The sequence below is a fragment of the Vombatus ursinus genome, unplaced genomic scaffold (genome assembly GCF_900497805.2).
Source record: "Vombatus ursinus unplaced genomic scaffold, bare-nosed wombat genome assembly UNPS02014959.1, whole genome shotgun sequence".
NCBI lineage: Eukaryota > Metazoa > Chordata > Mammalia > Diprotodontia > Vombatidae > Vombatus > Vombatus ursinus.
The window spans coordinates 17816519-17841860 of record NW_020954737.1 but is presented as its reverse complement, the minus strand read 5'-3'; the positions used below and the strand labels follow the sequence as shown (position 1 = coordinate 17841860).

The window sequence follows — 25342 nt, the reverse complement described above, 5'->3', positions numbered from 1 at the left end:
CACACACACACACACACACACACACACACACACACACACACACACACCTGGGCCAAGAAAAGTCCTTAGAGCAAGTAAGAAACTATTTTTTGCTGGCCTAAGATGGCAGCAGATGTCAGTAAGAAATGTGAGACCTGAATTCAATACATAGAGAAAAGTGCTACCAACTTATGCTGAATATTTGGAGAGTGAAATATAGGCCAACCTTTGGATTTTGTGTGCATTGACATTTTATTGCTGGAAGGAGATAGTATATGAGCCATATCTTAGTGTTGCCTGAGTATTTCGCCAGGTATGCATAGGCATCTATAGCCGAGAATCAGAAAGTTTTTTACTATTGCTAAGATATTGTGGGTGAGGTATTTCTCTGTATGTAGATTCCTTGCCAGGGTTCATTCCAACTAAGGTAAAGACTTTTACAGGAAACTACTCAAGAAAATATTGGGTTTGGCAGTAATCCAGAAGTCTAGAACTATACCTTATAATCCTCAAGGTTTGTATCAGGAAGAGTGTTTTAATTATACTTTGATGAACATGCTAGGGATATGAAGACCTGTAAAGAAATCTCAATGAATTCAACATGTGGCACTTCAGGGGGGACCTCTGTTCAGATATGGGTCAGAGGAGAGCAGAACCTAGAGGCTGTCAAACACTGTCAAACACTGCAGCTGTGGGGGAGATAATCCGTTTTGTTTGAAAATAATAATAGCTCTATAAAGTCAGGTTTGGGAATAGATACTTGAAGTTGTGCTGAAGCTGATAATTAGGCTATATCATCAACCAGTACAGGAAGATCAACAGGTCCAAAGGAACCAGAACCACCTGACCTATAATCAGACTAACTTCTCACTTGCAGGAGAGACACATTGCCATATGATAACATTAATGCCATACATATCATGTGTGCTTGGACGGAACTTTATATATTGATATGTAAATCATTATTTTGTTTTATTTTTCTGTACATTCTTGTTCAAGTTTATTTATGTATTAACATTATGCCTCTATTATTGTTATATAAGCCCATTAGTATAGTTTTCTATTGGTTTCCTGGTAGTTAAGCATTATTTCATATTAGATATTCATTTTTTCTTTTATGCTTATTTGTTTATTTTGCATTTAACATTGCTATACATGCATGTAATTTAGACATCTAGTCATTGCAACAGCTTTTCAAGTGTTTTTGCATGTTATTGAATGCAATGTTAATGTGGATGTGATATAAATGTGCTGTAATTACTGTAATGTCGAGATATAATCATCCCAGATGTTAATGCTTATGATGTACATATGCAAATGCTCAAGTGTACCTCAAATTTTCTGGGATTGGAAAATCTTCAGCTGCAGAGAGAAATGTCACTAGCATGCCCCTGCCAGACTCCCTTATCTGTTGCCAACTATTTATCCCAGGGCCTGAGAGTGTAAGTTGGACCTAAAGGAGATTGGCAGAACATTTCTAAAGATGGCCCATCCCCTCTCTCATTGAGATTCCAATCTCTGTTTCCATTTTTCTGCTCTCCAGGAATGACTGAGTGTGTTGAGCCTGGGATAAGTCATGTGAAAGGACAGAGCCATAACTTATTCAAAAAACATTTATTAATTTCTTACTATGTGTCAGGTACTGAGCTAAGTGCTAGGGATATAAAGAAGAGCAAAAATAGTTTCTACTGTCAAGTAGCTCACATTCTAATAGGGAGATGACATGCACATAACTAGGCATGCTAGATACAGAGTAGATGGAAAATGGGGCAACTAGGAGGAGAAATACATAGAGTGCCAGGCTTCAAGATTTATCTTCATGAGTTCAAATCTGGCCTAACACACTTATTAGCTATGTGACCCTGGGCAAGTCACTTAACTCTGTTTGTCTCAGTTTCCTCATCTGTAAAATGAGAAGAAAATGGCTATTTCAGTATCTTTGCCAAGAAAAACCCAAATGGAGTCACAAAGAGTTGGACACGACAGGAAAACAAAACAAAACAAACAAAACACTGAACAACAACAGATGGAAAATAATCTCAGAGGGAAGGCACTAGTAGCTGGGAAAACAGAGGAAGGCCCCCTGAAGAAAGTGGGAGTTGAGCTGAATCTTAGAAGAAACCAAGAAAGTCTGGAGGCAGAGGGAAGCAGGGAATGACTTCTGGGGCTGGGGCATAGCCCATGAGAGATAAGGGAGTAAAGGGTAAGAAGACTGGAAAAATAGGGAGGGGTCAGATGTGAAGGGCTTTAAATGTCAAAGTGAGGACTTTTTATTTGATCTTGTAACTCAGAGTTGTCAAACACACAGGCAGATCAGAACCAGGTTAAAATGTAATTGAGAAATATTTAACAAAATAAATAAAAAAAAATAAGATAGAGAAGACATTACATTTTAAGTCAATATGTGGTTTTCAGGAATCTTTATGTATGGGTTAGCATCCCCTGTCCTCTATTTGAGTGTGACAACAATGCAGTAGGTAATAGGAAACCATTAGAGTTTACCGAGTAGAGGGATGACATGGGTAAATACATCAACAAACATTTATTAAACGCTACTCTGTGCCCAACACTGTGCTAAGCATTGGGGATACAAAAAGAGGCAAAAGACAGTGCTACCCTCAAGAAGCTTGCAATCTAATGGTTCATAGCAAAGTAAAGCTGGTTTGTGAATATATAGAACTGATTGTCCCCCGTAACCAAAGGGCCTTGATTTAAGTCCCAGATCCACCACTTATTCCCAAGGTACTGTTGGGCAAATTGCTTGCTTCCTTCCCTCAGCTTCAATTTCCTTATCTACAAAATGAGGGGGTTGGAACCAGATGGCCCCCAAGATCACTTACAGCTCTCAATTTGTGCTCCTATGATCCTTCCTACTCTTTTTCCATGTAGTTCAAAGCTTCTTCTTTATCATGCTATTGCAGCTCAAGCAGCAGATAAAAACCTTTCCAGTTTTTGTTCTTTAGTAAATGAAACAGAAACTTCTGGAACAGTCATTGTGACTGCTGCTGCTCTTACTGTTTATACTAGGAACCCAAGGAGGGAGAGCTGAGGCAGACTGGAGGGAAGTGCTATGATCTTGGGTCAGAGAAGGGACTGAGGGGGAGTATTGACAGGCCATTCCTCTGAAATCTTAGTACCCGGTGAAGACAGGAGCTTCAGCATCCCCTGTGTTCATCGCTTTTCCTGTTCTTATCCAGGACCCAGAGCTGGGCCTGGGACAACAGCACAGCATCCTCCTCTCGCACAATCCTCTTACCACACACACATGACCTTAGAGTGTAGGAGGGGAAGGGAATAAGCGTTTCTATAGTACTTAGCATTTCCTGGGCACTGTGGTAAGTACTTTACATGTCATATCATTTCATCTTCACAACAACCCAGTGAATTAGGTGCTATTTTCATTTTACGTTTGAGGAAACTGAGGTAGACAGCAGTTCAGTAACTTGATCAAGGTCACACAGTAAGTGTCCAAAGCTAGATTTGAACTCATGTCTCCCCAACTCCAAATGCAGTGCTCTATCCTAGCTAGGAGATGGTTAGATGAAATGCTCCTTGGAAGGGGAACATTCGGGGAACCTAGGTAGTGTAGGAGGTAGAGCTCTAGCCTTAGAGTCAGGAGGACCTGAGTTCAAATCTGGCCTCAGACGCATGATACTCACTAGCTGTGTGACCCTGGGCAAGTCATTTAACCCTGATTGCCTCAAAAAAAAAGGGGAATATTTACTTGACAATTTCTTTGCAATTTTATTATACATAATAAATCGTGTGCTCATGGAAAATTTGACCGCTTCTGTAATATAGGGTCAACATTGAGCTAGGGTAAGTACCCAAGTAATAGCTTGTATATCCTCAATAATTCTGAGTTATATTTTATCATATCCTTGTCTAGAACTCAGAACTCTGGTTAGCAAATATACCTCTTTTCATAGCTCTTTTAAGCAAGTGGCTCTATGGGATTAGGCTAGTTGTGCATGTATACAGACAGAATTTTTTTTGCACAAGTCAAAAAACTTGGATGGGATATTTAGGCTGGCAAAGAGTGTTACCTGGTGTTCAAAAATATGTGTTACATTCCCGTGCTAATGCTAATGTGGGCTGCTGAGGCTATTGGGAAAATTAAAGCGCACATACAGATTACACCTGTCACCTTGTCCTATTTTCTTAATATACTGTGATGATGATATCACTCCTCTACTCAAAATCTGTCAATGACTCCCAATATGTGAATGCAACATAAACCCCTAGGCCTGGGGTCAGCCATAGTCTGGATCCAGCCTAATTTCATGTAACTCTTGTTCTGGTCCAGTTCTTTCCTCTCTCTGTGCCTCTGTTCACATTGTGGTCCATGTCTATTAGGTATTCTCTCTCTCTTATCCCTCCTCACTTTTTCTGCCTGTTGAATTTCCCTTCTTTCTTCAAGGCTCAACTTAATTACAACCTCTTTTCAAAGCCTTTCTTGAACACAGTAACTGAAAGTCATCTCTCCCTCTTCAGATTTCTCATGCCAATTTGCTACGTTCACTTCTTTGTCCCTACGAACTTTCTCTTGTTAAGACTTCATAGGATTTAGAGCCAGATGGAAATCTTATTTAACCCACTCACTTTACAGACGAGAAAACTCTAAGTCATACCAGACATGTTAAGTGACTTTCCTGAGGTTACAAAGGTGATAAATAGGAGGGGGAAGATTTGAACCTAATTTGAAATTACTCTAAAGGGGTGGGGAAGCTGTGGCCTGGGGTAACGTGTGGCCCTCTAGGTCCTCAAGTGTGGCTCTTTGACTGAATCCAAACTTCACAGAACAAATCCCCTTAATAAAAAGATTTGTTCTGTAAAACTTGGACTCAGGGGCAGCTAGGAGGGGCAGTGGATAGAGCACCGGCCCTGAAGTCAGGAGGACCTGAGTTCAAATCCAGCCTCAGACCAAACACTTGATACTTACTAGCTGTGTGACCCTGGGCAAGTCACTTAACCCCAATTGCCTTTAAAAAAAAGCCAGCATAAAGAACCCAGGGAAGCCATTAACCCTGTTCAACTCAGTTTCTTCATCTATAAAATGAGCTGGAGAAGGAAATGGCAAACCAGTATCTTTGTCAAGAAAACCCCACACAGGGTCAAGAAGAATAGAATACAACTAAAATGACTGAATGACAGATAGGGCCAGGACTAGAATGCAGGTTACCTGACTTCTAATACTGTTTTCTTTCCTTAAGAGACTTATCTTCAGTATGTGTATTGCTAAAAAGTTGCTTTTCTTAAGCTTACAAAAAGAGGAAGTGTCCCTGTATTTATCAAGGGAGGGGAGGTATAATATTTGAACTGTCCACTAAGGGGTACTCTACTCAAGCCACCAGACCAGCCTTGTAAATTACTTTCAGTAACAGCCTTTTCCTAACACACAGGATTATGACCCCTGGCCATCAGAAGGCGCTCAACCTAAACTGGACTTGGATTGACCCTTCCACGGCCAGGTCCAAAATCAATTTAGGGGATGAAATAAAATCAATTCTCTCTCTCTGCTCTGAGACCCCACCCTGTCAAGGTTCTTCATTCTCTGGTTAGAGTTCTCTACATCCATAAATTCAGAGAATTAGCACACTATGATCAAATAGTGTATGAAATAAAGTGAAGAGGAAAACAGACCAAAGATTCCAGTATGGCATGTATGAAATACCTTCCACCCACTCCCCATCCTCCTCCCATACTGTCAGGGTATGGATGAGATGACTCTTGATTGCACACACTCACAACTCATAGAAGGGAATAGGGTGATGAGTAGATGAGGGGTATGTAGTCCCTATCTCAGACTTCAGTGGAACTTAGCTTCTTAAGATTTCCCATGGGCCACCAGCCATAATTCTTTGTAACTCTGGAACTTTTTTCCTTAAGGCTCCATGTTAGGCCATGGGTAAGTGCAGGGGAGCTGGCCTAGAGCTAGGGGATGTTCTCCCTAGTGGTAGGATGGATGGATAGGTGGAGTTCATGATTTGGCTTACGAGCAAAGGCCTTCCTGTGGTGCAGTGGGGGTTAGAGGGGTTAGTGTTCTTTGAGAGTATTCTACTAGAGGGGTTAGTATTCTTTGAGAAGGATGGAGAGAATTCCTCAGACCATATAGAATAACCTTGTGGAACACTTTTGCTCAGTTACTGGTCAAAGACTGCATTCAATAAAGCACTGCCTGAGTTGAATGCTGTATCCCTGAGTGTTCTATTTGCAATAGACCAGAGAGAATCAATCCTCTGCTAGGACAGGCTCTCACTTCTGCTCCAACATCTGGGATCTCTCTCTCTCTCTCTTGGCTGTTCTGGCTTTCAGTCATCTCACTCTCTGCACTAGGCTTAAAAGCCTCCTCTTGGCACTGCGGCTTTCACGTGGCATGATCCACACTTTACCATGTTCACATTTCCATCTGTCTGTCTCAGAAATTTGAACGGCAACTGCAGAGAAGTGAATGCCTGAAGATACAGTTTCTCCCTATCTCATCCAGTGACTTCTGATTGCAAACCTTAGATAAAGGTGAAAGGAACAGATCATCAGAAATTGCTCTGTCAGTGGTTTTCTCCGTTTATGACTCAACTCTATGGGTCTAATTTCTGTTGTTCAGTCATTTCAGTCATGTCTGATTCTTTGTGACCCCATTTAGAGTTTTCTTGGCAAAGATGGAGGAGTGGTTTGCCATTTCCTTTCTAGTTCATTTTATAGATGATGAAACTGAAATAAATAGGGTCAAATGACTTGCCCAGGGTCATACGGCTAGGAAGTGTCTGAGGCCAGATTTGAATTCAGGAAGATGAGGCTTCCTGACTCTAGGACTGGCATTCTATCCACTGTGCAACCTAGCTGCTCTCCTTTGGTCTAATGCAAAGTAACAATTCAAAGAGATGAAGGGACAAGCAGAAGCAAATATGCCATTGTGCCTCTACCATCTCAATAGCCTAAAGTATTTCCCAGTAACTTACTGTTCTCTTTTATCCCTGACATCCAATCATTTTTCTTTTTTGGGGGGTGAGGCAATTAAGGTTAAGTCACCTAAGGTTACACATCTAGTGTCAAGTGTCTGAGACCGGATGTGAACTCAGGTCCTCCTGACTCTAGGGCTGGTGCTCTCCACTGCACCACCTATCTGCCCCTATTCATTTCTACCTTCATAGTATTTCTCATATTTTCCCCCTTCTCTCCTCTGACACTACAATCATGTTGGTGCAGGCCCTTATTATCTCTCACCTGGACTATTACAATAGCCCAAGGTGGGTCTCCTTACAAGTGTCTCCCCATTCCAGGCTATCCTCCAATACACTGTCAAGTTGGACTTCCTAAAGCACAAGTCTGATCCATGTCACCCCTCTCCTCCTGCTCAATAAACACTAGTGGCTGCCTATAACCTCCAGAATAAAATATAAAATCTCCTGTTAGACTTTTAAAGCCCTTCATGACTTGATCCTTTCCTGCCTTTCCAAGTCTTGTTATCCCTTCTCCCTTCTATGTACACTATGCTCCAGTAACTCAGGTCTCCTTGATCTTCATCTCTTGACTTTGCATTTTCAATGACCATCCACCATACCTAGAATGCACTCTCTCCTCTTCTCTACCTCTTGGCTTCCTTCAAGTCTCAGCTAAAATGCCCACTTATGCATGAAGCCTTTCTTGGTCCTTCTCCCTGAGACCTGTAGTTATCTTGCTGTACATAGTTGTTTGTACGTTGCCTCCCTCATTAGACTGTGAGCTCCTTTAGAACAGAGCCTTGTCTTTCTTTGTATCCCCAGCATAATGGCTGGCACATAGTAGGTGCTGACTGACTGGCCCCTTACATCCCAAAGGAATGAGAAACCTTCCAGCATTATGGAAATCAATGGGAATGAGAGAGCTTCAAATTGCTCCATGAAGGCTCTCACATACTCTGTCTATGAGTAAAGCTAGTGTAATGAAACCTATGTGCACCAACATTCAACAGGGACCAAATGCAATGCCCTTGCATTCTCACAGACATTGTTTAACATTTGAAAATCTCCTGGGTTCTCATTTTTTATCAAGTGAATAGCTATAGCTCCCTAAGCTTATCACCTCTATGATTTGAAATCAATCCCCTCTCATGTAGTAAAACCGGAGTCTGCTCTTTAGTTTACTTGGTCAATAATTGATCAGACTTTTGCCAATGAGAGGGCAAGTCTGTGGGACTCCTGGGACATATGCTATTTTCTACCTCACTAGCAAGCTACTGAGAACACAATATAGTACCTCCTTCACTTAGTAGTCCTAAAAGCAGCAAAAAGACTCTCTTGGGCTCTGACCTTTTCACCTTTTTATGTTGGGCCTCACATCACTTTGCTGCAATTTAACTTCTCTTGTTTTACAGTATCTTGGCTCACAATATTTTTATTAGCCCTATATCCTAAAAATGACTTTGGATACTTAAATATAATATAGCATTTAAGATAAACAATACAAATGCCAACTTAACAAGTAATTTCTTTAGGATGGGAAATGCACAGAACCCTTTCAAATCTATTCTGGAATAATCTGGCAATGGAGGGGCCAACTATGTCGTCTTCACCTCTAACTCCCTGCCTAGAACAGGGCTGGGTACATAGTAGGTACTCAATAACTCTTTGTTGAATGATTTTCTAAAAAAGACTTTTTTCCTCCTCCAGAAATGATGCAATTTGTAGGATGACAGATGTGTTTGCATGAAAAAAAGACTAACCACCTTGGGTTTGGTTCAAAACCCAATGAACAGAGATAGAATAACACAGCAAAGGGACTCTTTCTTTTCTCAATTTCTGTTTTAAATAGATCACCTCACTATGAAGATAACAACGAATAAGGATCTGACTAGTGGGACCAGATTTGAAAATAAGAGCATGTTGTAACTGTAGCTGTATTTCCCAATTTTCAGTGTTTGACAGAATACCCCTGGGATGGGTTTATAATTGGTTTCTCTTTGATAATGCTCAGTGATGAGACAAAAAGAATATAGACTCATGGTGAGAATGTGATTTGTGAGACAGGCTGATATTTGAACAATGATGTTATACAATCATCCATGTCTGCCTGTCTGAAACTAGGCTATCTACCAGAATCCCTTACACACCAGCATGACTGGATTACTAGAGCATCAAAGATATGGGAAGCATGCTACAAATACAAGTGATGAATTCAGAAGTCTTCAGGGGGAAGTTCTTCATTAAATAAGTGAAATGTCTTACTCTGATCCAATGGACCACTGGTTATGAGTATTAATTAATGAGTTCCTTCCTTCCCTTCGTCTACACATCAAACTTAAAAAGACTTGGGAAAAACTGAGTAAATAAGATTCCCAGAGTCACACAGACACTATGGAAGACAGTATTCTGAATGATAAATGTGGGTATATAAAAACTAAGGAATGAGAAAGAGAGAAGATATGAGAGTAAAAGGGAGAGAAGTTTCATTCCTAGTTTAAAACTCTTCCTCAAAATTAATTTCTTCTCATTTAAAAATCAATCTGCAGACATTGTTTTCTGGGACAAATGACAACAAATCACTCAAGGGGCAAATTCACAAGTACCTTAATTTTCTTGTAGGTATGAAATACATCTTTCAGAATTCCATGTAAATGGTGCCTGCATCTCATGTAAATGATTCAGAGGCAGAGCTTTGTGTGGGACTGGTCTCCACGGGACCTACTGAGACACTGGCCTTCAATGAGTTCTGGATGGGACAGACCAGAAGATTGGGCCTCCTTCTTCTTTTTGAACATTGTAGATCCAATTTCATGTGTGGATAGGACCTAAATTTAAGTGTGGCATCTGAAATCTAGGGATGAATCTGGGGATGGGAAGACTGTTTAGTTCTTGTACAATGAAATTATGGCTGCAATACTGTAGACATCTGGGATCATAATGGCTCCATCAAGACTTAAATGGGTAGGGATTCAGAGAGAGCCATCACTAGAAATTTTTGCAGCTGGAGCAGACCTAGGTAATCATGCCCTGGGCAAATGGCTCCAAAGATATTCTCATTTGGAGTTTGTATATTTCCCTCATTCCGCTTTCTAGCATTTCGTATCTACAGAGACTGCAGGATATCATGTCTATCCTGTAAGTCAGTGGTCCTCAAAAAAACAATTTTCCCATTTGCTCATAATATAGCATTCTTTACATAAGGAATCATGACACACTGAAAGCTTTAACTTGGCAACAAAGAAAGGTTCTTAGGCATTTGGGCCTCCCAAGCCACTACCTTTCTCTTGGAATTCCTCTACCTCTCTTTTCCCTTCCTCCTTTTCTTTCTTTGTTTCCCCAGGACTTACAGCCTGGGAGGTGGCTTTGAACTTCCTTAGGAAGATGCTATTGTGACCTTCCCTACATCAAGTCAGGAAGAAAGGCAGCAAATTACAGCTGAGGGTAGGGACTGGGGAATGTGTAAGTCCTGATTTTCATGGCACAACCAGTAAGGCATGATACTGCATCACCAGTGTGCCATGACATACCCTTTGAGAGCTAATGCTATAGGAAACTGATGTTTTGAGGGAAGAGACTGAAAGAGAGCTTGGAGCCAACACCTAGCCTTTCTACCCTACAAACCTTCAAAGTATCATCTTAGAAGTGGGAAGGGTCTTAGAGGTCACCCAGACAACTCTTGATTTCAAAGAGGAGGAAGCTCCCATAGAGAAGCAACTTGCTCAAGGTCGTGGGGTAAAAGCTCATTCAATTCTTACTGAAACTGAATTGAGGTAGAGTCAAATGGAGCCCAAATGTCATGCTTGTAGGATTAAAATTGGAAGGACTCTTCAAAACCACTTGGTCCAATCCTCTCATTTTAGAGAGGAAGAAATAGAAACCCAGAGAGATTCAGAGCAGGGACACTAGGATACACTTCTCTAACCCCTAACTAATATAGCACTTCCAGTCTGTGCCAGCCTTGGGCCTGCCAGTGGAACCCTGTGGGAGATTACAATCACTGATGCCCCCAGAAGATATTTGCTCTCACTGCCACTCTCACTAGACAGTTGATGGCTCCATCTTCTTCTTCTTCCTCCTTCTCCCTTCTTTTTCTTTAGAGGAATATAATGTTTGTTATCTGCCTCTTAAGCCCCCCAGGGGCTTCGGAGGGTCAAATGTGCCTGCTGCCTGTTTTTGTACAGCCCAGAAGCTAGGAATGTTTTTCACATTTTTAGATGCAACAAATCTTTATTTTAAAATGTAAAAGTCATTCTTAGCTCACTGGCTATACAAAACCATGCAGACAGTCCTCAGCCAGACCTCTGGTTTAGTAGATTTCCTGTCCCATTGAAAGTTTTCCATCCTGGGACAAAGTTTCGGACATTCTACCTGGGTATTGCTCTAACTATAAAGTAACTTTCCTCCCACACTCTGAAGTCTGTCCCACTCAGACTTAATGGAAATGTGGATCTCTTATTACTTTTCTTGCCATTCTTTGGAGACAAGGTTTGTAACATAATAAAGGTACAGTTGGTTAGGCAGTGAAAATAGAAAAGAGGTCTTAGTTTGAGGAAGTAGGAATTAGGTCTGAAGCAGGGGAAAAGGAGACTGAAATGGGGGTGAAAAGTAAGCTCCACAAGAACAGGAACTATGTCTTATTCATCTTTACCCTCTCTGATAATATTTAATACATTGCTCTACACATAGAAGTCACTTAATGAATACTGATTGAAATTGTATTGATCACTGACCTAAGCAGAAAACAGAAAGGTTATTCTGAGCTGCCTGAGGCATCAGACATACATAGCTTACATTCTTAGAACACTTTAAGGTATGAAAAATTTTCCTTCACAACCTTACTGTGAAGCAGATAGTGTTAACGTCATCCCCTTTTTAAAGTGGTGAGGTGGCAAAGTAGTATTGGTTTGGAAGTCTGGAAGACATGAGTACAATCCTAGCTTAAGGCCCTTTCAGGATGTGATATCCTGGACAAGTCACTTACTTAAACCCTCTCAGTTCCCTCATCTATAAAATGGGAATAGGAATAGCAACTACCTCTCAGGATTGTTATGATTACAATGAGGTGATATTTGGAAAATGCTTTGTGAACCTTAAAGTGCTCTATAAATTTGAGCTATTATTATTAATAAAGAGGAAGGAACTGAGGATCAAGTAATTAAGGCACTTACCTGGAGTCATACAGCTACTAAATGTGAGAGGCAGAATTGGAACTCTGCCATGCTGGCTGTCATATCAGAGATATGAGGGAGAATATTCCTGTTCAGGTATGGGTTAAACTAGATAACCTGAAGTCTGATACAACTCTGAGACTCTGTAATATTTGCTAGGTTTGTACCACTTGCCCTTTGCCTTGGTTCCTTCCCTTTTATCTTCAATCACAAAGGATCTCCCCTTTCCACCAAGGACCTTGCCTTCACCTTTCTCCTTCCTCTAGCTCCCATTCAATTTTCTCATTCCTTTTATTTGCAAATTTATCAAGTGAGTCTTTTATGCCCACTGATTCTATTTCCTTGCCACCCACTTCCTTGTTCTAATCTACTGCAAAACTGGTTTCCAATCTTATAATTGACAAAAATCATGCTCTATAACGTCACCAGTGACAACCTAACTTCGAATTCAATGGGCCTTTCTCAGTTCTCATTCCCCTTGACCTCTTAGCTGCTTTGAACACTAATGAGGGCATTACCATCCCCATCCCCATTCTTACAGGCTTTTTCTCCCTTGGTTTCCAGGATGTTATGTTATCCTTACTATCTTCTAATTAACCCTCCCTCTATTTAATTTTCTCCCCAATCATATTTTTTTTTTGCTCAATTCAATGGATCCTCTGATCTCTTAACTGTGGGAATTCCTTCAGGCTCAGTCCTGGGTCCAATGATCTTCCTTTTATGTACTATACTCTCTCCTGGAGAAAACTAATTCACTTTCATGGATTCAACTTTTACTAATCCTAAATCTCTATCACCAATAGCATCTTCTAACCTGAAGGCCAATAGACCATATCTCTAATAGCCTAATGTACATTTTTATTTGAATTTTCTGTCATCTTTTAAATTCAGTATGTTCAAAACTCAACTTACCTTCTTCCCCAACAGACTGGTCTCCTTTTTCAACTTCTTTACCTCTGTCAATGGCACTACCTTTTTCTCATGCTCAAAATTTGGGGTCATCTTTGGGCCATCCCTTTCCTTTGTCCCCTATCCTATGTCAGTAAGTCCTGTTGATTTTTTCTTAGAGCCTTACCACTGCCAATATAAGCTTTCTTCCACAATCACAGAATGTTAGAGCTGTAAGAGACCCTGGAGTAGAATGTAAGCTTCTTTAGCAATGGAACTGCTCCCTATGTTCTTTTTGTATCTCTGGTGCCCAGCACAACTCTCTGAACATATTGATGGCTAATAAATATTTGTAGAAAGCCTATTCAATTAGAAAAATGATTGAATCATAGGATTTAGAGTTGGAAGGCACCTAAAAGATCACTGTCCTGATGAGGATGCTATAGTACAGATAAAGTACTTGGCTCAATTTCACACAGTGGAGTCTTGAACTCAAATCTTCTAACTCCAAGTCCAGGGTTCTTTCAACTTTCCCCTTACTTTTGTCATATCCCTTTTCTTGCTCAGAAATCTCCAACAGTGCCTTATTTCCTATCATTGCCTGATGTTAAAGACCTCCATTATTTAGATGGCCAGATCTAAATAATACTATCCTAACCTCATTTTCATTACTCCCCAACATGAATCCCCAGCTCAAGTCAGGTCAGCTTCCTTAATGTGCCTTGATCATTTTCACAAGTGGGGCTTTGTTCACATCATCACCATTCCTGGGAATGTCTGTCTACACACTACTTGTTTGTTAATGCTCATCAGAAACTCCTCATCCTCCATGGAGTTCCCCTTGACTTTTCTAGCCCTTGTTGATTTCTTCCTCTTCTCCCATGCCCAAACTCCCACAGCTCTTACTGCTAGAACCATACAGTCTCAAACTTTTTTTTCCACATTGTGTTTGTTATCACTTTATCTGTATAACTATAATCTAGACTGGTGCTTCTTATAGGCCAAATAGCAGAGGGTAGGGCGGAGGATAGATCAGCTGGGTCAGGAATCAGGAAGAATCCATAGATTTCATAAAATTCACGGAATTCAAATCTGGTCTCATATTCTTACTGTGTGTGTATAGCTGTGTGACCCTTGGCAATTCATTTAACAACTTTCTGTCTCAGTTTCCTCAACTGCAAGCTGGGGATAATAATAGTGACTACCTCTTAGGGTTCGTGTGTCAAATGAAATCATATTTGTAAAGCACTTAGCAGAGTGCTAAGTATACAACAGGTGCTATAGAAATGCTTAATTCCTTTCCCCTTTCCCTAGAATAGCAGACTTGGAGTCAGGAACACTTTTACCTAAATCATACTTCAGACAATGCCTAGGTATGTGACCTAGGCAAGTATGATCTGAGTATCTGAGCTTCACTTTTCTTATCTCTAAAATGAGAGTTTGATAATCTCTAAAGGTCCACTCCAGGTCTATGTCTATGATCCTATGAATATCTTTATTTCTAAAGTTGCTATCTGATGTTCTCATACAGGTTATGTTTTGAACATAACAGATGAAGAAACTTAGTGCTGGTGGTTAACCAGAGAACAACATGGATCAGAGGCCAATAGGAGCAAGAATTTGGGAGGGAAGGGGAAGAAGAGTCTTCTACTGATAAGTAAAATCTACCAAGAGCATTTGGGAACCTAAATTGCCAAGTACCATCAAGATGGGATACACGAACAAAACTATGTGGGAACAGGATTGACGATGGTGTCAAAGACAATGAAAGACTTGGATAAATGGAGAAAAGACTCATTCCATAATCCTCCTGGTATGTTCGCCCATTCACATTCTTAAACCAGAGGCTGAACTGTGAATCTAGAATGTAAATGACCAATTTTGCTAAGGAAGTCACAGCAGAGGAAGGAAGGGAGTGTGGGAGGATGCACATTGGCATAATTGCTGGGGAGTTCACAGCCGTGCTGAAGTCTGTGAAGACTTTTGTTGATTAAAATGTATGCCTGGCTGAGAAATGAAGAGTGGCACCACTAATCATAGTCCCATTCTCCAGGTAGATTCCCTATGCCCCCCCCCCACACTTTGCAAGTGGATAGCCCCTCTAGGGAAAGAACTGAACAAACAATAGCAGCCTAGCTGCCAAATAAATAGATCTATAAAGCCATATGTCCTACTGACTTACCCTCCTGCTCTCTCAGGATAAAACTCAATAGGGATGCCAAGAACAAGAAAGGGAAGAAAGCAAACTGCACTAACACCTGGTGAGGAAGGCAGAATTTTGCATATAAGAAGCTGAAAAACACCCCAAGCTTGCTTACTGTCCAGCACTGGACTATGAGGTTCCTTGCAGGTCTCTATAGAGATAGGGAGTGAGTCAGATGGTGCCAAGGATTAAGCAGGTGATTAATGATGTGAGTCTCAGACCAAGTTATGAGTTCATCAACAAGGCTTAGGAGGAGGTGAGAGGGAACATTCTGGGTGGCATGTAATGCCAGATTCTGCAAAACAACAGAGCAAATAGTAGCCCCCATCATTGAGATACTAGATCAGTGGGGCAAGGCTGGAAAATATGGATCAAAGAGAGACCCAAAAAGATCATCAGGAAGCTGTGAGGCACAGTGGAACAGCACTGATATTGGAATCTAAGGACCTGTGTCCAATCCTACCTCTGATGCTTGTTATTTGTGTGGCAAGTCATTTGCCATCCTTAGGCCTCAGTTTCCCCATTAGTAAAATGATGGGGTTAGACTAGCTGGCTTTTGATGTCCCTTCTGGGTTTAAATCTATGATTCTATGAGTATCTGGAGAGGAACAAAGAGGCAGATGATGATAAATTGCTTAATGCAATGAATCACCTGTGGGGTGACAGTACCGTCCTATCTTTTTCCCATCTCAGTTCCACCCCTCCATCTTCTTAGGTTTAAGTGAGACCAGGATAATCTTAGAATTCATCTTCTAGGGAAGTGGTGGGTATGGGCATCCCAAGGGGCAGCAGTCTGTACAAAAAGCCCTAGGAAGTTCTGGACCATAGATTCCTGGACTAGGACAGGACTGACCTCAACAGGCCATCACAATAGAGTGTTTTTGCCCTGGTACTTTTCCCCAGTATCTGGTTAAAGCCTGCTTCTGACCAAACCCTAGTCAATCAGCACCATGGATCGAGCACCTACTGTCCTGCAGAGTCCAATGCTAGGTGAAAGAAAAGACAGAGTCAGTGTCTTTGAGAAGATCAAGAGAATTAAGAAACATATTAAGAGAAGTGAGGTATAATGGAGAGAGTACTAACTGTGGAACTAGGAGAAGAGAGTTCAAATCTTGATTCTATGACTAAATTGCTATATATTCATCAAGCAGGGACTGAATTGAATTCAACAAACATTTATTAAGCCCCTACTATATGCTAATGATAAAGCTGTTGTACATCTGTCTTTGGGTCATCATGACCATCAAATGAGATAACGTGAGAAAAACCTTTAGATGAGAATGAAATACCGTAAATATTTGACTTTTGATTGGGACTTATGATTTCATCAGCGGGAAGAATTCTCGAGGTATAAACTCCATTCACCAATACAGATCAGGGGAAATGGGAAATAATTTCAGGGGCCAAGGCTGAGACTCCAGAATGGATGGGGAAGGGGATAGAAAGGTCTCTTGAAGAAGGTAGGATTTGTATTGGGTCTTGAAGAAGCAAGGGAAGCCAAGAGGCAGAGGTGAAGAGAGAAGAGAAGAGAAGAGAAGAGAAGAGAAGAGAAGAGAAGAGAAGAGAAGAGAAGAGAAGAGAAGAGAAGAGAAGAGAAGAGGAGAGAGAGAGAGAGAGAGAGAATTCCAGGCACAGAGGGCAACCAATGGAAAGGGACAGAGTCAGGAGACAGTATCATGACTGAGGAAGAGCAATGAAGCTAATGCTACTGCATCACAGAGCGGAGTAAGATGAATAAGACTGCAAAGGTAGGAAGGGGCCAGGTTCTGAAGTACTTTAAAAGCCTAACAGAAATTTTTATTTGATTTGGAGGTAAGAGGGAGCTGCTGGAACTTGCTTATAGGGTAGTGACATGATTGAACTTGCCCCATTAGACTGTGTCAGAGGCAGGTCCTGAACCAAGTTACTTCGAGACTCACCATTATGCTACAATGCTTCTCACCTTACAAAAATAAAGGAATTATTATTAATTAAAGCTGATGAGCCTAGAACAAACAACCTCAACAATGAGGCTAACCCAGCACAACAAAATGCACTTTTATATGAGCAAGGTGACATGTCTCTGTGGTGTGAGCCAAGCCTTGGAGCTGGGTCTTTTATTTCCTTCTGGGAAGATATCAGCTGGAGACAGGGAGGTTTATTTTTCTCCTGAAGGGGAAGGAGAGACAAGGCGAGGGCTGGCTGATTGTGCTGTACAAGTGCAGAGTGTTCCCAGAGACTTTGGAAACAGCTTCTGAGCATGATGGATCACTTTAACAGCACTATAATTCCTTCCTGCCTAAAGGGAAATTACTTAGAACAGGAGCTAGTTCTAGCGAGCCGTATTTTATTTGTTATTCTTGCCCATCATGTGGATTTAGCCCTGGAAGAGGATCCATTTTGCTCAGGAATTACTCTGGGCACACGCATGTGGGCCTGTCAGTGCTGTACTCGGAGAACTCAGGGCTCTAAGGTCACATCCTGACATTTAAACCTCGCTACCACCTGGACCCACTCTATACATTCAATTTAAATCTCCAACCTCACAAGCTTGAACCCTCTGCTTTGGACAGTCTCTTCATCGGCCCCCACCCATGTCGTGGCCATTCCTGTCTCCTGGCATTTGCTACCATTTTTCCCCACCTCTGAAATGCCCCAGTTATTGAAATTTGACCCATTTTTGTGGCCCCCCTCCAGTTCTACCTCCCCCAAGAAACTTTCTCTTCTCATTCCAGGCCACAACCATCTCTCCTTGTTCTGAGGTCTCCCTGACCTTACAGTCTATAGCATTGACTGTGGCATTTATTTAATCACACACTTTCACATACTGTTATGTTGTTCCCTAATTGTCTCTTTCGTGTTTGCCTCATTTCCCTAATGAAAGCAGGCTCATAACTTAGACTTATCTTCTTATCTTTCTCCCCTGTGCCTCCCATAGTTATTAGAATTTGTCAATAGAATGTAAACTCCTTGAAGGCAGGGACTCTTTCTTTTCGCTTATATTTATAACCCTAGCTCATATCACTGTGCCTGACACATAGTAAGTGCTTAATCAATGCTAATTGACTTGACAGTGCCTCATACAGTAGGAACTCAATAAATGTCTATTGAACTGAATTGAAAAACAAATGAAATCATCCGAGTCAGGCCTGGTGTATGTTAGAAATCACTGATCCTAATTCTGCGGAGTTTGGGAAAAAGCAGGGTAGGTCCTATTCATAGATGGAAATAAGTGGTCACCCATACAGATTTTCTTCAAAGGCACTGGGAATACATACTAAGCCTACATGTTTCTGTGGCTTGAAATTCCTACAAGAAGGTAGGGACAAAATATTTTAATATAAGTTACAGATAAGGGCTTAGCTACAAATACCCTTAATTATAAAATAGAATATTTTGCTCTTAATTCCTTAAAGAAATTTATATTACCTATTATCTTATTTGAGAAAACATGTAATTAGATCAAATGAAATAATGTATGTAAGGTACTTTGTAAACCTTAAAAAGACATATAAATGCTGCCATTATTACTATCAGTAGTAGTAGTTGTTGTAGTATTTCATGTGAGGGGTAGAATTGTATAAAAATGTACATCTTAAGCACAGGTTCTGGTCAAGTCCCCCTCAAAGTCAGGAACAATGGATTGGATTCTAAGCATCTAGGTTTCAGGTTTAGCTGTGCCACTAATTCATTGTGTGACTTCAGGAAATTCATCTCAGTTCTCTGGATCTCAGTTTTCTTTTCTCTAAAGTTAAGTTCTTGGATTACATGGCTTCTAAGGTCTTTTCTAGCTCTAACATTTTAAGGGTTTATGAAACCTAGGAAACACCAATGCCTGACAGATCATTCTTGTCCATGGATCACAGATTAAAGGAGCTGAGAATACGTACCATACAGACTACAGGGCCAAAGAGGTAGGGCCTACAAAGTGAGAGCCCTATTAGAGGTAGCTCAACTTGCATATTTGAAAGATATCTTCCAAACAGATACTTCATGGTGCTCATTGCAAATCCCACACAAAATTTCCAACTATTGTCATATCTAAGGAAGAACTTGGATAGCAACATAATCTCCAAACAAGATCTGACTCTGAAATCACATTTGGTTGTTGTACTGCTCAGAGTTTTTTGTTTTTTTTTTAAGTCTGTGAAAGTTGTTTGTTTTTGCAATGTAATTATTGTGTAAATTGTTCTCCTGGTTCTGTGCATTTTGCTCTGCATCAATTTATATAAATCTTCCTAAGTGTCTCTGAAACCACTACTTCCACCATTTCTAAAAGCACAATATTATCCCATTACATTTGTATACCATAATTAGTTCAGCCATTCCCCACTTGGAACCCCCTTAGTTTTCAGTTTTTTTTGTTATAATTACAAAGAATTACTATACTTTTATGCACAAGAAGCCTTTTCTTTTTTCTTTAATATCTTTGTAATACAGACAGTTCTGGCTTTATGCAAATTTGACTTTATATAAATAATTCTGTTTGTTTGTTTGTTTGTTTGTTTTTGGGTTAGGCAATGGGCTTAAGCAACTTGCCCAGGATCACACAGCTAGTAAGTGTTATGTGTCTGCGACTGGATTTGACCTCAAATCCTCCTGACTCCAAGGCTGGAACTCTATCCACTGCACCACCCAGCTGCCCCTGTATAAATAATTCTGAAAGAAATCTACATTCCAAAAAAAAAATCTATGTTAACTTTACCAGACAGTACTCTGCTTCCTCTTCATTCTTGCCCCTTGGCTTAGGGCTCTGTGGCCTCTACCCCACACCCACACACACACTCACACAAAAGATCTGTAAGTAAAAGCAGAAGAACGGAGAATGGACAACTTGGAATGACTGCCACCACTGCACTGCTGCCAGATGTGGGGACTTGGCTCGAAACCTCCAGCACGGACAGGGGAGACCTTTGCCCTCCTCCGCCAGTATCCTGCTTCGGGTGTCTGTCTTCTATCTATCAGGTTCATGCATCTGTGCCACCCCACCCTCCCTCGCCCATCCTTTCCTGTCTGTGTCCATGTCCAGCCCACAGGTATCTCCCCTCCTCCCACCCACGAATGTTCCACATCCACTCTTGTTTTTCTGTCTGGGCCCCTGCATTCCTCAAACCATGTGCTGGCCTCTTCCCTCCACAGGAGTAGCTCTTTTCCTGCCTTTCTTCTTCCCTCCCTTCCTATGGCCAAATTCACATAATGTAAAAACCAATTTCCATAGAGGTCTCTATAGAACGTACCACTTTATGTAGAGGTCTGAAGAAGGGACCACTTAGATAGAGTGAGACCTGTCTGTATAGGTTTAATATGATCTTCCTGAGTCAAGGGAATGCATGACTTACTGAGCACTCCATTAAGAGGGCTTTGACACTCCTTGCCTGTCTTCAGCAGCTAGAAACAAAAGAGATTAGGCTATACAGCAAGAATAATTAGCTAGGGCAGAAAGCTAACCATCACACATCTGGGGCTGGGGTGAGATCATTTCCTGCCCCATTCTTCTTCTCTCTCTGCTCAAGTGAAGGAGCTCTTTTCATGTTTTCCTTGGGCACAAAAATTCCTAGTTACATATCTGGTGACAAACAAACTTTCCTCTAGAAAGGGGAAGGAGGCAAGTCGAATTTCCTCTCTCTTTATTAGCCTACCTACTGACATAGCTTGGAGTCTAAATTACAATTTCTCCCCACTTCTCAGCAGTTTAAATGTAAGTAAGTATAAATTCAACTCCCTCCTTGATCCCTCTTCTCTCTGACTGTTGGTCTCCATTGCCCGAGCCACATCTTTAAAAATATTCCAAGCAACAATTTCTATTTATTAAGCTCTGCTGATCACAGCACCAAGAGGTGGAAGGTGCAGAATAAATAAAATTTTCTAATAGTAATGATAATAGTAACTAACATATATGTAGTACTTATGTTTCAGGCACTGTGCTAAGCTCTTTAGAAGCATTTTTTTCATTTGATCCTCGCAACAACCTTGGGAAGTAGATGCTATTATTATCCCCATTTTATAGATGGAGAAACTGAGACAGACAGGTTTAAGTGACTTGCCCTGGATCACACATCTAGTAAATATCTGAGGTCATATTTGAGCTTAGATGTTCCTGGTTCCAGGCCCAGTGCTCTATCCCCTGCATCACCTAGGTGCCTCAAGTAAAACCCAGACCAAGTTTCCTTTGATGGAAGAAATTAAAAAAAAAAAGTCCTACCTTGCCAGCCAGGTTTACAGACAGGTTTCACATCCACTTGTACTATGACATTTTCTGTTGCATGTTTTTGGCCACAGTCAAAGGCGGTGACCAAGATCTCATATTGATGTTGCCTATCATAGCTGAGTTTCTCTGTGTTTCTGATATTACCTGAAAAGATTAAGAAAACAAAAAGAAAGAAGACATGTGCCCAAACTGAAAATCACTTCAATATCCATAACCCACAAAGATTTTGATTTCCTTCAAATCTCCCCTCCCCCCATAAAACAGAATGAAATTTCATCCTGGGTCCCCTTTCTCCTCTAATTAGCATCTGCTTAAAAATCCCAACAATTGCCCCGTGGTAATTGCTGGCCTGAGGTTACCCCACTGAACAGTGTTGGTAAAAAAGATGTGAATGAGTCAATGTTTATATTTGTTTTGTTCCCAGAAAAAAAAAAACAAAACTAACCCTGGAATCTGTTCACATGTGAATATAATCCCTATCAAATCCAGCATAGAGCTCACCTGCAGCACTCTTTGGAAATATATTTAAACATGTGGAGGCAGGAAATACCACTTTATCTCTGAGCACATTTCTCAGGCCCTGTCCCCAGGAAAGTTCACTGCCATTTTCTGATATCATTTTGCTACCCAAATGGGAAATTAAATCAGCAAGAAAAATGCCCTCTCCTTTCTGACAGCTACGTAAGATAACAGATTCCCTGCCCTGATGACAAAGTCATTACATCTCTCTTAGGGAGAATGAGAAATCTTTTTCAAGTCATTTCTTATGGAGGGTTCATTTTTAAGTTCTGAAAAATGTTCTGCCACCAAGAGGTATAATTTTAATTTTTTTATTATTGTTGCTCTTGTAATGTGGCTCTTGCTTTCAAGGGCCCCTAGGTAATGCCCAATGTGCATTTATTTATTGAGTTATTTATCCATTATTTTTATTCTGAGATGAAATCTTCTGTAGATAAGAATAACCTTATTATCGGTTTCTTCAGGAAAAATGGAACCTAATCTAACCTTCTCATTTTATATATTAAGAAACTGAGGACCAGAAAGGCTAAATAATTTGACCAGTGTCATTTAAGTAGAAAGCAGCAGAGAACGGTTTTGACCTTAACTCCTCTGACTCCAAATCCACCATTGTAACATTTGTTTATAAAGGGATTGGATTAATCTTATGGAAAAATGGTCAAGAAAATAGCTATTATTCAGTCATTTCAGTTGCGTCTGAATCTTTGTGACCTCATTTGGGGTTTTCTTGGCAAAGATACTGGAGTGATTTGCCATTTCTTTCTCCAGCTCATTTTATAGATGAGGAAACTGAGACAAACAGGAGTGACTTGCCCAGTGTCACATAGTTACTATATGTCTGAGGCCAGATTTGAACTCAGGAAGACGAGTTCCCTAAAATCATGGTTGCGCTCATAGGAGCTGTATTTCCTATGCCTCTGTTACACAGGTTGAACTAGCTTTTCCTAAGGTCTGACCCTACTTAGGCTAGGTTAATTTTTCCTTAAAAGGTAGTAGAAGTCTTCCTTGAGAATTAATTGGTCCAGAGAACTAAGGCTTGAATCATTGATTTGGCTTCCTGGTAGCTTAGGTAAAAGAGCCAGGAGGCAGAGGCTTGCTCTTCTGTCAGACTTTTGATCAGTAAATAGCCCAGCTTGACCAACACAGAGAAATGGAAGTTATCCTCAAATGAATTAATGCTGTAGCTTTGCTAATATGTTTTCCATGCTATGGCTAAGTAAAGTTCCTTTTGTGAATTGTTAGATTATCTATGAGTGTCTCATTTTATTCTGATCCCAAATTGGAATAACTCCATCAGCCTGAGTCTGTCCTAGTAATGTCAATGAAACACATAAAAATCTACTCAATATGTTTAAATTCTATTTCATCTGAATTGTATGGCTCATTCAAGTGAGAGAGTACAGCTTATGCATTAAGAAAGCTTAAGAAAATTGGCCCATTGGCTTATGGGGCCAAGAAAAGAAAGTCATCACCTTTCCAGACCTCATTTCCTTCATGTGTAAAATGAAAATAAAGATACCTGGACTACGTAACTCGCAGAGTTGTGAGGCAAGTATTCTGTAAACTGTTTTTTAAAAATCCTATATTAATCTGAACTACTAAACTATGGTGAAAAAGTGCTGGATTTAGAGTTAAAGAGGACTGAGTTCAAATCCCAGCTCTGCTACTTACCATCTATAAGGTTTTGTTGTTGTTCAGTCGTTTCAGTCATGCCTGACTCTTCGTGACCCCATTTGGGGTTTTCTTGACAAAGATACTGGAGTAGTTTTCCACTTCCTTCTCCAGCTCATTTTACAGATGAGGAATATGAGGCACACAGGGTTAAGTAACTTGGCCAGGGTCACACAGCTAGTAAGTGTCTGAGCCTGGAATTCGAACTCAGGAAGATGAGTCCTCCTGACTCCAGGCTCAGCTCTCTGTGCACTATGGCGCCACCTAGCTGCCCCATGACCTTGGATAAATCATTTCAAAGGATTACTGCTTTGGAGTTTAAAGGGACTTTAGGGTCATCTAATCCAACCTCCTCATTTTACAGATGAAGAAACTGAGGACCTGATAGTATCTTGATCAAAGTCCCTGAGGTAGTAAGTAGAAGAGAAGGGATTTGAATTCAAGTCCTTTGATTCAAAGTCCAGCACTGTACCATTCACGTGTAAAGTGAAGAAATTGGATGAAAATACCTCTAAGGTCTCTTCCAGGTGTAAATCTCTTTGGGCCTCAGTTTCCTTATCTGATAAATGAGGGATTTGGAATAAAGATGACACAAATTCCTTCCAACTCTGAATCTATGATTCGAATGTTAAAAAAATTATTCACTGCTTGCATAGTATTATGCTAAATGGGATGGGAGATATAAAGAACCATGAAACAGAGCCTAGAGCTAAGAACTCTTCCTGTCACTACTACTTACTTACTCACAGCAATTCAGATTGTTTCTGTGCTTTAACAAGTTGCCTGGTTTTAATTTGAGAACTTTGAGAAGCCATATCCTCTTATTCATACTGCTTGGGCATCACTCAGTGCGTGGGAAGCCAGGATTTACTAAGCAGTGTCTGAGGACTGGCTATACTGGGTGCTGCCAACCATATGGTATAAAGTGCTGAGTGCTGGCCTTGTGATCAGAAAGAAACGAGTTCAAGTCTAACCTCAGATAATTCCTACTGTGTATCCCGGACAAGTCTGTTAACTGCTCTAGGCCTCAATGATCCCATCTGAAAAATGAGAATGACAATACTGGGTTTTTGAGATGCTCAAATGCAATAATGTAGGGAAAGCCCTTTTAAATTCTTAAAGCAGCATATAATGTCAGGTTTTTTTTCCCTGTTAATTCAGTTTCCTTGTTCCAAATAACATAGGCTATGTTCAAACATAAAATCATTTCAGTTGCTTTAATATATGGTTCAGTCTTTTTTTTTTTTTTTTAAGATAGTTGGAGGGGCAGCTAGATAGTGTAGTGGATAGAGCACTGGAGTCAGGAGGACCTGAGTTCAGATATGGTCTCAGACACTTGACATTTACTGGCTATGTAACCCTGGACAAGTCACTTAACCCCAATTAACTCAGGAAAAAAAAAAAGACAGTTGGCTCAGTTGAAAGTGATTTAAGGTATTTTGGGCTTCCTGGCTGAGTTTTACAAATCCTTTCAATATTTCACAAAGTCTTTTTAGGCCTACTTCTGAGGCCATGTTTGTGTCTGTATTAAAGGTGAAAAATTCAATAGGGTCCAAAATACTGTTACTGAATGTGATAAGCAAAAACAAATGACTCCTAACACTCACTAGAAAAAATGAATTATAAATAGAAAGTTCAACTCTCTGCTTTCTAAAGTTAAATTTCTTAAGAGATACTCATCTTGAAGGAAGAAACCTCTATATTCATTCTGTATGACATAAGCAGATCACGGATTGTTGAATATGGTACAGAGATAATTATACCAACTGAATCCTTGGTCTCAATT

General features: G+C 40.5%; 1 protein-coding gene across 1 annotated transcript in view; it reads right to left on the bottom strand.

The window, feature by feature from the left end:
- The window catches only part of CLSTN2 (calsyntenin 2), a 539158-nt gene that overhangs the window by 177899 nt on the left and 335917 nt on the right, over positions 1–25342 (bottom strand). Inside the window, exon 5 of the mRNA XM_027845178.1 lies at positions 21361–21510. Within this exon, the coding sequence (XP_027700979.1) occupies positions 21361–21510 (150 nt within the window). The remainder of the gene's footprint in view (positions 1–21360; positions 21511–25342) is intronic.